The sequence below is a fragment of the Taeniopygia guttata genome, chromosome 1, assembly GCF_048771995.1.
Source record: "Taeniopygia guttata chromosome 1, bTaeGut7.mat, whole genome shotgun sequence".
Lineage (NCBI taxonomy): Eukaryota > Metazoa > Chordata > Aves > Passeriformes > Estrildidae > Taeniopygia > Taeniopygia guttata.
Genome location: NC_133024.1, coordinates 82,642,174 through 82,655,134, shown reverse-complemented (window position 1 = coordinate 82,655,134; position 12,961 = coordinate 82,642,174). Strand labels below are relative to the sequence as shown.

Sequence of the window (12,961 nt, the reverse complement as noted above, 5' to 3'; positions counted from 1 at the left end):
AAAGTTTTACTGTACCTTAATTGTTTTCTCCAAGAACTGACATAGTAATTAGTTTTGTGGATAAATTACTGTAGGCAAGAAAACTGTATGGGTAAAAGATGTTCACAGCTAACTTTATTTAATACCTTAATTGATTTTTTTTTTCTTCACTGCAATAAGACATTGCAGTTATTTTACTTACATTCATGCATTCTTCTTGAACACATATTTATCTTCACTATTTATATATAACCAACAATATTTTCTTCACTAAGTTTCAATTTCCAAAGACCATCTGAAACACCTATATTAAATGCTATTTTCTTCTGAAAAGGGCAATAAAAAGCTTTATTTATGTGAAATAAGAAATTTGGTACTTTTCTGCAGGTTAACTCAGATGCCATTCCATGCATTTGAGGTCCGCAGCTTATAGCCAGCAATAGGTTTAACATAAAAAATTTAGTGCTGTCCTGGTACTTGCTGACAAAATTAAGCTCAAAGCTCTTATTGTTTCCATACAGAAGTATTCTGAAACAGCACCCATTTCTAAAATGCGCCAAAAACATCAAGTAGGGAAGAAAAATAAACTATTCAGCAGTGAGACTTAACAGGTCATTCACTTCATTTCACATCCTCTTGAGGAGATCAGTTTCTTCTCCTAGAACAGGATGCAGTTTCATGAGATGAAAATCTCACTGTTGGGAAAGAGGTTTTTGTATCTGCCAAAAGCAGAACTGCCGATTATCACCTTCACCCTGGCTTTGCCGTCTTCAGGCATGACCTCTACTTCCTGAACTGTTGCTTCTTTATAGAGCCAACTGTAAATGTAAAAGCATATTAGCATCTTAAAAGTATGACATATTGCACAAAATGTGATCATTGCTCTAGGTCAGAAGGTTCCTATCTAGGTAACACTTTAAAAGATTAAATGCTTCGCTTCACTTCTCTAATGGGGCTATTTTTATCAATAGGTCATAAAAAAATTGATAATTATCTCTGTTATTCTTAACAGAGGTAGCAGATTAAAATCAATATGATATGATTTGAAAAGCTTCAGACATGAATGATTAAGTGTTTCATATTTCTCCAAGTCCTTCACATGATTCAAAATTATTTACCTTAGCTGAGGTCCCTCTAAGTTGATATTAACTGTTAGAATCTTCTTCCCTGTTGCTGTCAGTATTTTTTTCTCTATTTCTTGTTTCAGTTCCTCTAAACCATATCCATGCAGAGCAGAAACAGCTAAAGCATTTTCTTCAGTGGGTTTATACCTGAAAGAAAATTAATTGCTAGCACATTTCTTCATAAAGATTAGGTTGTGAGAATATTCCAAGCACGGACAATTTAACTGAGTTACTTTGTACTGACACCTTCTACAGAGGCCACTTCTTGTATGACTCAAGTGATTTCTTTTGTAATTAAGAGATAATTAATTCTTTTTCAGACCATAGTTACATATGTAAAAGACTGAGAAACACTATTAAATATATTCTGAAGTGTGGGATCTCTTTTCTACACTAAGAATTAAAAAGATTCCAGAACATAAGAAATGTTTAAGTACACTTAGCATCTCTTGCTTACCTTTCTGTCAAATCCACTTTGTTATGAACTTCTACCATTGAGTCCAGTAAATGGCTAGGAAGATTGAGATTCCTCAGAACTGACAGAACAGTTGCTTTCTGGAGGATGGTTTCTGGATGAGTAATATCCCTCACATGAACTATCAGATCCTAGCAAAGATCAATATACAACACCAGTTACCAGGTTGTAGAGACTGTATACCATTTTTGCATTGCTAATGTTTGTAAAATACCTTCCTATTCATTTGGTAATACACTGGCAGATTAGCACTGTAAAATTAATTACTAAAACAGTATTAAACTACTCTTTCTTAGACCGTGATGGAAGAAAATCTGCAGCAGCTTAGTCTTCCACCTCTAGTGAGTACAAATTGCCTCCCACACACCTGAAGCAAATGTTGTCAGTCAAGCTAGTTACAGAACCAGATTTCGAATAATAACTGATATATCTTCTTCAAAGCCAAGGCTTTGAAACAATAAGTCTTCAAAACCACTGGAGATTATCAAAAAGAGCTATCTCCTGAAAAAAGGTTTCAGAAGAGTAATGACTGCAAAACTGTTTCAAAAACAGAGGGTAAAAAAACTCAATTTAACTTCTAATTCTATTTCTACATTCAAAATATAGAATATTATCCTTATGCTTAGCTCCCAGGATACTATTACTGATGCTTCACTAAAAAGCTTTATACAAAATTTACCAGTTTCAAGTATATATATGTTTGCCATGATAAAAATCAAGGACCAAACTCAACATTTGCATTCAAATTGTTTTATCATCTTTGATCAAGACATTGCTTTAAACATTTGAAAAATAATTAGAAGTGACATACAGGATGGTTTCAGCCAGCTTTTGAAAGCCCTGCTATTACATGGTTAAATCTAATCTTTAGCAGCATTTTGGTATCTAGCTACCACTGAATTTCATTACCTTTCATAATACAGGGTTTTTGTTTAAATGTCTGCGTGTATGTATGCAGCTTTACACTTTGTTATAGCACAGGAAAACAACTTTAATGAGAAAATAACTGCTAAAGTACATTTATATTTATTACATGCTGCCTGCATCACATCACAATCACCCACTTCTAGTTCTACAGGAAACCTTAGGTTAAACCCAGGCAATTTCAGATGCTTTATTTCATTTTTAACTCCCAGGAAAGCTAACCTTGACTCACTTGGATGCACTGTTCAGATATTTTATCAGAAAAATCTGGTTTATCTGGTTTAAGTATCATGGAGATGGACACATATACTCCAAATAATCTCTTTCTGAAATTCCTTCATAGCTGTATTTTCTGCATAAATAAAGTATCAGAAAATTAGTTTAAAATATTTACATCATTATTTCAGGAGTATACTATAGGCAGCCAGATACTTTGCTAAGAACCGGATGCCAATTAACTTCCCCTGTTTTGAAGGGGTGAGCATTACCTAAAAGGAAATTAATTTGATGTCTCAATTTTTATAGGTGACTACTTACTGAGTAAGCCACTTCTTCTAGTGTAGCTGAAAATGACTCAACCAGGTTATGTGGAAGATCAGTCAGAAACCCAATGGTGTCAACATAAATAACTGCCATATGTGAGGGCAGATAGCCAGCATGGGCTGTAATATCTAGAGTGGCAAACAGCTGATCCCTGGGTTGAAGTCCTGCTTCTCCAGTCAACGCTTTGATCAAAGTAGTTTTTCCTAATTAAATAAAAAAGGATAATATTTTATTGGCTTCTTGCAAGTAACATTTAATTTGCAAGGGTCAAGTGAAACGCATAATGTAACATATATTTTTAGATCTATTTGAGTTCTTTAATTGTAGCTTGTGATCAGTTACCTATATGATGTTAGGAAATCCAAAGACAGTCTTACATTTTATAACTTGGAATAGGGTTTAAGGTCACGTATGTAATCACATACTGGTATCTACAGCTGTGCTGTGAAATCACAAGATGATCAAAGACTCATTCGACTTGCAAAGTGACCTACCTACATCTCTCACCTGTAAGACTCTCTGAAGAGCACTGCCATGACAGCATTAGGAAGCATGCACTTACACACTCCTCAGTGCTTCTGTTGTCAAATGAAATAATTTACTTGCTAAATAAAAAAATAAATAAATAAAGAGAAGTGCTAATAATACATACCTTATTAGGCTGAGGCCTTTATTGGGCATTTCCTCATGAACATAATACTACAGACATTTATTTTACTCAATGAGTATTTCACATAATTAGTCATTAAAGTGCTCAGTATATAGCCTAATTAAAGTATTTCAATTATGTGTATGCCAAGCTATTTTATATCTATATCTATCTTCAGTTGGAAAAATGTGGAAGTATGACATTTAAGAAAAACATACACTATAATCCAAATCTTTGAGTGCTCAAGTCATAACAAAATCAGTGCAAGACAGGTTTGTTTTTTTAAAGAGGTTAAATAAGAAAATGAAATTGTCTTAAGATAATCCAACCTGAAAAAAGTATCTAGTCCAAAGTCTATTTATGCCTTGAGTAACAATTCACTTGTGTAAACTAAAAACCAAACAAAAAAAAACCAGGAAAAAACCCTTTAGCTATATTTAGATTCTTCCAGGAACACATCTCAATGTGCTACAGATAATCCACGAAAAGCTACAGTGTTCCTTAAGCAGGTTTCTCAGATCAACAGCCTTCCTAATTGTCTTCCTATGCCTCAAGTCTTCATGGTGATCTAAACACCCGTGTTCTTTTCTGTATCCATTCTGATCAAGTAGTAGAGATTCACATAAAGGGACATTAACATTACAGTCTTCAGCACTGTATAGAAAATCTTTTTGGCACAATAGGTGCTAGGCATTACTTCAAAACATGTCTTGGAGACTGAAAAAATCAAGGAGCTTAATTTGCTTTCCTAACTACATCCTAACTGACAAATATTCATTACACAAGTAAAAAAACTAATTAAAATACAAAGCCTATACACACACAAATGAGAATCTGGCTAGAGTTTCTAATTAAAAATTAGACAATATATGCTCTTTTGTGTTATGATTTCAGGACGTTTTGCTTACCAGAGTTGGTATAGCCCATTACTGAGACCATTGGGAACTCACATTTTCTGCGCTGAGCTCTAAGTAAAGCTCTTTTTCTCCTTAGTTTCTCCAGGGCATTCCTAATTTTAAGTTCCCTTTCTTTTAAGACACGATTCTGTGTTTCTAGAAATGTTTCACCTGAAAAATACAAATGAGTAATTGGCAGAATAGTTTACAAGAGAACCTGTAAAGCAAGTGATGTATTTGGAAATCAAGTGAGTTAGCACTAGGGCTTCTGAAGTTAAAAATAAGCCACTAAGCCTATGTATTCTTGCCTAAAAAAGTGAATAAGTAATTATAAAACATATGTTAACCACTCTAAAATACCCATGTACACTTATGAAAAATCCCTGTGGCAGCAAATAGTTTATCCTTCACCACTTACAGACCCAAACCTTATCATTTAACTTACTTTCCAATAGATTTTTGTACATTTATTTAATTAGATGCAGAACACTGTTTTTCCTCCTGACCTCCTCCAAATAAAATAAGATGCACCTAAGTTTGTTTAAAAGCCACGGAGGAAAAAAATCTTCTAAATCATGAGAATATTTAGACTTTACCTGAGCCCATGATGTATCTTGAACCACCTCTCTGCTGATCTCGCTGAGACAGCTCATTTTTCAGATTTGACCTGGCAGCAGAGTTAACAGTTAATTAGAAACAATTTTTAAAATCCAGTTATACCAAAATACCTAAAAATTGTGAAGCAGTAGTGCTATTCTGATAGCACATATAAAGCCATTAAATGATTGACTTGTAAATAAAACCTGCTCATGACAAGAAGCCTGGAGAAAAAAACCCCAGATTTTTCTGGCTCAACTGTAGCTTGAAAAAGCATACAACTCTCTTGGTAAATTATAATTGCTACTCTGAAATTTCAGAGAGCCAAATATACCTCAAAAACATCCACATAACTCACACCAACTGCCATGTACGCATTTCTATGCCACAACGCAGAAATATGGAAAATTTAAATACAAATTAATCTTCCTTGTTTATAGCTTTCTTTATTAAACTCAACAATTTTATATATGGGATACACATATCCAATTCCTACATACTCTTGCAATCCATCTTGTGTCTTAGAAAGAACCAGGACCTTTTAATGAAAAATACATTTTGGAAGATTATTGAACACATTCTGGTTTTGCCTGTCAGCACTGCAGAAGCTTAAAATAATGACATTATAGTGAATAATTCTGTGCTCTCATCAATCATTGAACACCCTATGTATTTTTTCTGTACAGTAAATATTGCTAGGTTTTGTTACTGTAAAGAAATAGTCACTAAAACAAGTAGATAGGAATACGTGACTTGCACAGCCCGAGGTACCTGAGAAGTGGAATTTCAGCCAGTGCTATCTGCAGTTTTGCTTCTTTTGTCCGGGCATTGCAGCGAAAAATGTGAAGTACCACGGTGTATCTGTCAAAGACTGGCACGCCCCAGGCACCTTCCAGTTCTTTCTTTAGCCATGTAAGACAAAATAATCGAGATGTCTTCTGTCCCCCACAGTATCACTAGATCAATTCCTACACAGCAAGTACAGTTAGTTAGCTGATGGACACTTGAACTCAGATGATCTCAGGATTCCACTGCAATGGATGAGCAATCATTATGAGCATGGAAAGTAAAAATCTGGTTGACCAGAAATAGAGGAGTTAAAGAGAGTTTAGAGAGTAGAACTTTATGTCTAGACCCATCAAATTCAGTGAGAATCCTTCCACTGCCCTTCATGGATTCTTGCAACAAGTCTTACAGCATATCTCAGAGTCAAGAATGTCAGTAGCTAAATCCTTGTAAAAATAATTATGAAATATTGGAATGGGAAAGACTAGGAAAAGAAAAAAGATTACTAAGACTTTCAAACAAATAGAGAGGAATGAAGGAAAATTATTTAATAGCAAGCTTTTAATGAAACACTTAACCCCAAAGCAACCCGAACCCCTCATTCTTGCTCTAATTCCGCAAAAGACACTTAAAATATGCAGTAGTTCCCTTACACCATCTCTAAAATCCAGAATGCTTGTATACATATTCTTAAATACTTTCTTGAATCAACCCTGTTTAATTGCTCTTAAGATCTATATTCGTGAGAAGACAATTTTTTAGCAAATTAGTACTAAAAGAAGAACTCATGCTATAAAATAGTTTTCCTAAGAACTAGGAAATTGAAATGAAACATTTTCAACTTCCCTTTCATCAACAAATAGAAGCATTTGAATAAGCATCTGTTAGAGATATTTGTCATCTCTTCATTTTATAATAGAGAAAGCATTCAAAGCTACCAGCAAAGCATTAACGTTTGCTTGCAGAGTTTGCATATACTTTACACCTCGCATGATGCTGCACATAATAAAAACCCAAAAAAGTTTTTATTTTGGCTTGTCCAAGAATATCTGTAGTTCATGTACCACATAATTCATGTACCAGTTATTTACAGTGTTAAAATACTGGAGTATTTTGCACCCCTCAATGCTTCTTGAGTTAGGATTGAAAGTTTAAGTATTTGAAACATTCAACTAAAAGGTTGCTCTGAATTTACACCTCATATTCAAAATACAATTCAGCATCCATAGTATAGGGAAAAAATATGCTATCCACTATAAATATAGAAACTTGAGCACATAGCTAATTCAAAATATTGATATTTTTCATAACAAAAGCTGTGTTAACACCATAATTTTGTAAAAAACACCTTGAGTAATGTTTCCAACATTTTAAATAGGGCCAGTGTCAAATGTGGGAGCAGAGTCTATAATAAATTATACTAAGCTGCTGGAAAATTTCATACACAAGCTGGAAACATATATCAACTGGACAAATGCAATAGGTATTAAGATTCTTTTCAATAAAACTCAGTCCTGGTGCTTTATATATTAACATGTGCAAATACAGAATTTTACGTGACCACTTCTAACATCAATAGCTTTCAAACAATACTGATGCAAATAATATGATTTGATATTATATTTAATTACCTTTGTTAGTGAAGATATTCTTTCCACATTCAAGAAGACAGCTGTCACATGGGGCAATTTTTTAATCTTTTCTAAAAGATGGATAATGATTGCAAAATACAGTGTTAAATGTCAATTCTCTTTTTAAAATGCCCAGACTATAAACCATTTTGCACTGAGCAGAATGCTCATAAAACATCAAATGACACCATATTCTTTGTTCATACAGCAGTTGTAATTGCTAATTTAGTACTGTGCCAAGAACAAAATGAGTTTCACTTATGTCAATCACGTAAGTTTATGGACTAAGTTGTCTCACACATTTTCAGTAACCAGGGGTTATGTCTATTCTGCATTGCTTTTGTAACCTTAAAAATTCTTTCAAGTCTTCCTGCAAACCTGCATGATGGATAAACAAAATTCTCCTTCTCTTCAGCTTTCATACCTATCCTTGAATTTTTGGCTGCAAAAGAGTGATGCAATGCTGAAAGATCTCAGTCCTTACCTGTCAATACCTGAAAGTTTCCTTTGCCAAAAACAAACTTCTTGTTGGGATTTTTTGTAGGAACAATTATTTTATCTAAAACTGTCCAGTTCTGAAGAGTATCTACAAGAGCAACAGCTTCAGCAATCTGTAATTCAGCTTCAGAAACATAATAAGAGAAAAAATAAATATATATTACTATGTACCATCATAAGTCTTCTCAGATAGTAAGTAACTACAGTACATGCATGAATATGGAAAGACTATGCTACACTGAAATTCTTTTAATCTCTAGCAGAAGGAGCAAAGTGTCTTACCTATAATCAGAGTAACTGAACAGTTTGATGCAACTTTATTAGACAAAGCATCTTTCCAACAGTATAAATTATTTCTGTGGTTGTTGGCTTAGGAGAATTTTTAATTGTATTGTCAGCTTTTTCCCTCAATAAGTGAACTTAACAACTAGCTGGAAACTCTATTATTTCAGAAGAGCACAAAGCTACACAATTAACACTTTGGTGTTTTGCAGCAATAATTTGGGAATTACTAATACAGCTATATCCTGCTGTAACTTCACAGCCATTTATTCTTAACGTACCTAAACTGGTTTGTGACTTGCTAAAACCAGTAGATTTGAATCCTGTATTCTGGTTCATCAATTACTTTTGAGTTTTTAACATCTACATTGCAAAGCAATGATTTTTGAGGACTTTGTAAAATCACAAAGACTACACAAGAATATCAGATCAGCAATTCTAGTCTTGGTATACCGAAGTTTTCTTCTTCAGAACAAATTTGTAAAGTTTCTCTAGACAGCAAAACCTAATTTATATACTAAATAGGTTACATTAGTCCAAAAGATAACATATTTTTAAAGATAATAATGATCCACTCTTTCCTCATATTGTTCATGTTTTTTTTGTAAAATACAGAGATGTCCTGTTGTATCTGTGGTGCTTCAAAAATCATTCCAAAACATTTGTTGAGACTAAAGGAGCTACATCTGGAGGGCCTAAATAAATGGAAAGGGACCATTGCTATTCTTCTGTATATTTGGACAGAGGTCCCTTCTTATTTTACCTACTTTTCAGTTGTAAAATTATGTCACTTACGTCAATTCTGAAAAGGTTAAAAACTTTATTCTGCAATGTGACAATTTGTTGGAATTAGCAGCACTAATAAAACTAAACAAGATTTAAGTTCATCACATAATAAATTGGAATAAAAGAATAAGTACATACAAACTGTCTCTTGCCATCCAGAAGAACATGGACAGGCTCAAGAAGTGGGCCCACGGAAAACTAGGAAAAACGTGGAGCAACGAGGGCAAGGTCTTGCATCTGGGTCAGGGCAACCCCCTACGATATTGATACAGGCTGGGGGATGGACAGCCCTGCCTAGGAGGACCAGGGGGTGTTGGTGGACGAGAAGCTGGACATGAGCCATCACTCTGTGTTTGCAGCCCAGAGAGCCAAACATGTCCTGGGCTGCAGCCAAAGCAGTGCAGCCTGCAGGGCCAGGGAGGGGGTTCTGCCCCTCTGCTCTGCTCTGGTGTGACCCCACCTGCAGTGCTGTGTCCAGCTCTGGGGTCCCTAGCACAAGGTAGTCATGGACCTGTCGGAGCAGATCCAGAGGAGTGTCACAAAGATGATCAGATAGGTGGAACCTCTCCTATGAGAAAAGTCTGGGAGAGTCGATGTTGTCCAGTTTGGAGAAGGCCTTTTTACAGCCTTTAAAAGGGGCTTATAAAGAAAGACGGGGACAGACTTTTTAGAAGGATCTGTTGCAATAAAATGGGGTAGTGGTTTTAAACCAAGGGATTTGATTTAGATTTGATATAAAGAAGTTTTTTACAATGAGAGTGGTGAAACACTGGAACAGATTGCCCAGAGAGGTGGAGGCCCTGTAAACATTCCTGTGAACATTCACAGCCAGATTAGACAGAGGTCCTGTAAACATTCCTGTGAACATTCACAGCCAGATTAGACAGAGGTCTAACAAGCTCATCCAGTGGAAGACGTCCTGAATCATTGCAGACTGGATGACCTTCCAAGGTTCCCTCCAAGCCAAACCATTCTATGATTCTATCCATAAAAAGCCAACTTACAAGGTACTTTAATCCTCTATATTGCAACCTTCTAATTAGAAAGGTGTTCAAAGAGAAGCATCAAGTTCATAACATGTCTTAATTGTGTGTGATTAATGCTTACACATTAGCTAGTTACAATGATTTCTGAGAGAAACCTAATAGTAGTCCTACAGAAAGGTCCTTATAGAGGAATTACTGGTGCATCACTAAGTAGCTGCACAAAAGGTCTTAAGTCCCCGAGAGGATTTATATAGGACTTCATCTTCACTGCACTCTATTCTCTGGATAGGAGGGTATTGCTGCTCTCCGGCCAACTTCTGGGCAACCCTAAGGCCAAAGAACTCCAGCCCACTGAGCAGGCAGTAAGGCTGAGGGCAATCAACATTGTGCTAATAAGGGGGACACCCGAGTGTTTCCCTGACCAACCTGCACTGAGGCGTTCTGCCGTCCAAAATGCACTCAGCACGGCTTGCAAGCCAAAACACAGACCTGCCAACCCTCACTAACAGCTCCCTTGTCCTCTAAAAAGCTGTCAAAGATGGAAAGAACGCCCGAGACCTTCCACCAAGGTTGTACTTTGCAAGCTGCACGTCGCGGTTTCACCGCTGTAACAGCGGCTCCACCTCACACTAGCGGCACAGGATCAGCTGGGTTGGGAAAGACCTCTGAGATCCTGGAGTCCAACCTGCGACCGAGCACCACCGTGCCAACAGCCCACGCCATTCAGTGCTCCTATCAGTCTTTTCTTACACACGCCCAAGGCCAGTGACTCCGCACCTCGCAGGGCAGTGCATTCCGACCCCCCTGAATGCACAGCTCCCTGGGATCCCGCCCGCCGTAGCCAGCCCCGCACCCGTGGTGAGCGGCGACTTCTGCGGGCCCCACTTGACCGCGGGGTGCACGATGGCAACGCGCTGGGCGCTGGGCCCCGGGGCCAGCGGAGACGGCCCCAGCAGCGCCTCCAGGGCTGCCTCATCATCCTCCTCTTCTTCTTCTTCATCACGGCCAGTGCCCGCCGGCCCGTTCCGCGGCGCTCCGCCGCCCGCGCCCGGCGGGCGCAGAGGGGCCCGGAGCGGGGCGGCGGCGCTGAGCGGGCGGGCGGGCAGCGGGCGGCACCGGGGCGCGCCCAGGGCCGCCGCCCGCCGGCAGCGCAGCAGCAGCGACCACGAGAGGCGGCCGGGCCCCATCGGCACCGCCGAGCCCGGGCGGTGGGCAGGCGGTGGGCAGGCACCGGGACAGGCCCCGGCCGCGTCTTTCCGGGCGCTGCGGAAGCGCCGCCGCCGCCCATGTGACAGCGCTCCCCGCCCCGCCGGGCCCAGCGCCGCCGTGATTGACGCCGGGCCGCGCCGGGCAGCGCCCGGGAGCCACTGCAGGCTTGTCGGTAGGTTTTATTTCTTTCTGTTTCATCCTCTTCTGCAGCCTGGGGGAGGGGGAGGAGGGGAGATGGAGGGGGGACTGTTTCTGCCCTGGTTTGCCTGGAATTAAGTCTCTTTGTGTGCCTTTCTTGACAGTTTTCGGCCTCTGCTCCGCCCGCAAAAGCTGAAGGGTTGTTAAGTTTTTAACACTCTCGATTTCGGTGAAGTTTCCTCAGAAGGTCGTGACAGCTTGTTTGAGCTGCTGAAATAATGTAGCGGAAATGATAGCCGAGCCCAACGCAGCCAGTAACCTTCCCAGCCAAAAGTAAGACCCGGCAGAGGTTGCCTGTAAAATCTATTGGCAAATTCGGGTGCAGTCCCTGGGGTTTGTGCCGTGCAGATACCGCGGCATTCCGTAGTGTGTCATCTCGGGGAGAAAGGGGAAAAAAGGGGTTTGCTGTTCATTGTGCTTTGTTACTAATAGCTTAATTTTATTTCCTTTCATGTACTGTTTAACGTCTTCTTAGTGTAGTGTTTTATGCTGTTGGACAGGGACCTTGGCTTTGCAAGATTTTCTGTGCCTTAATTCACCACAATGCACCTTACAAAAAAAAAAAAAAAAAAAAGGGTCAGATTCATTGTCAGTGCATGTGTTCCCTTCATCAGAGAATTTGGGGATGCTGAGGGGGAAGAGTGCTAAGTAATCTGCAAGCTCCCTATAGGCGTTGATGGGGGCATTGCTTCTGTCTATTTTGTATTGTTTTTATCAGGGATCCATCATCTCTTCTTCCTTTTATAATGTATTTTTTAGTCATCTGTTGAGATGAGATAAAATATTTATATAATTGTTTACACAATGGCAGCGAGAAGTTATACTAGAATAAATATAAATAAATAAAAGGTAAAGTTAAAACATTTGTGCATTTCTTGTTTGGTTTCAAAGAGTGAAACTTCTTAGGTGTCCACTGTTGTGTGCTTTGAACTCATTGCAGCCTAGTCTTTTCTGATCCTATCACGTTCTGGGCCTGTTTGCTCCACGTGTTTTGTTTCATTATGCTGCAATGAAAGCTGAGAGTTGTAGCCCATGATAACATGTATAGCTTCCCATATATTCCAGTATGTTTCATCTGAAACCAGCTTTTCCCTTCTGAAGTGTTAGGCAGGCACATGGCAGTTGCTTAGTGGAGCTTCTTGTATTGCTTCTAAAAGATGAACCAGTTGTTTTGAAATTTATAATTTTAAAAATTTACAGGTAGGATTCTTTCAGTAGCATAGATTCATTGTGCATAGTTTCTTGTACATAGCAAAAGGAATATATTGCCTCCTTGGTAAAGCGGTACTTTTCTTTTCAAGTGTGAGTCACCAAATTATTCTAAATGTTTATTAGGATAAGAACACTGAATTCAGACGTTATCACAGTAGTAGTGTGTCTGAGGATTAGGTGTGGGAC

The 12,961-nt window shown here is 38.5% G+C and overlaps 2 protein-coding genes across 5 annotated transcripts in view; one reads left to right on the top strand and one right to left on the bottom strand.

Annotated features, from left to right (window-relative positions):
• Positions 1 to 88: 88 nt before the first annotated feature.
• On the bottom strand, positions 89 to 11,428 carry GTPBP6 (GTP binding protein 6 (putative)). Its single transcript, XM_030277412.4, has 10 exons — positions 11,010 to 11,428; positions 8,089 to 8,226; positions 7,605 to 7,675; positions 5,959 to 6,089; positions 5,187 to 5,257; positions 4,603 to 4,761; positions 3,040 to 3,248; positions 1,561 to 1,709; positions 1,098 to 1,250; positions 89 to 797 (listed from the first exon to the last, which is right to left on the bottom strand). The coding sequence occupies exons 1-10, from the start codon at positions 11,341 to 11,343 to the stop codon at positions 656 to 658; spliced, it is 1,557 nt and encodes a 518-aa protein (XP_030133272.4). The 5' UTR covers positions 11,344 to 11,428; the 3' UTR covers positions 89 to 655.
• Positions 11,412 to 12,961, top strand: part of LOC100221786 (cohesin subunit SA-2) — a 58,226-nt gene continuing 56,676 nt past the window's right edge. For all 4 annotated transcript variants that reach the window (XR_012056944.1, XM_072932007.1, XM_072932002.1 and 1 more), the window contains exon 1: positions 11,412 to 11,836. Coding sequence is in view for 2 of the 4 variants with exons in the window: in XM_072932007.1 (XP_072788108.1) it covers positions 11,793 to 11,836 (44 nt within the window). In the remaining 2 variants the exon portion in view is untranslated. The remainder of the gene's footprint in view (positions 11,837 to 12,961) is intronic.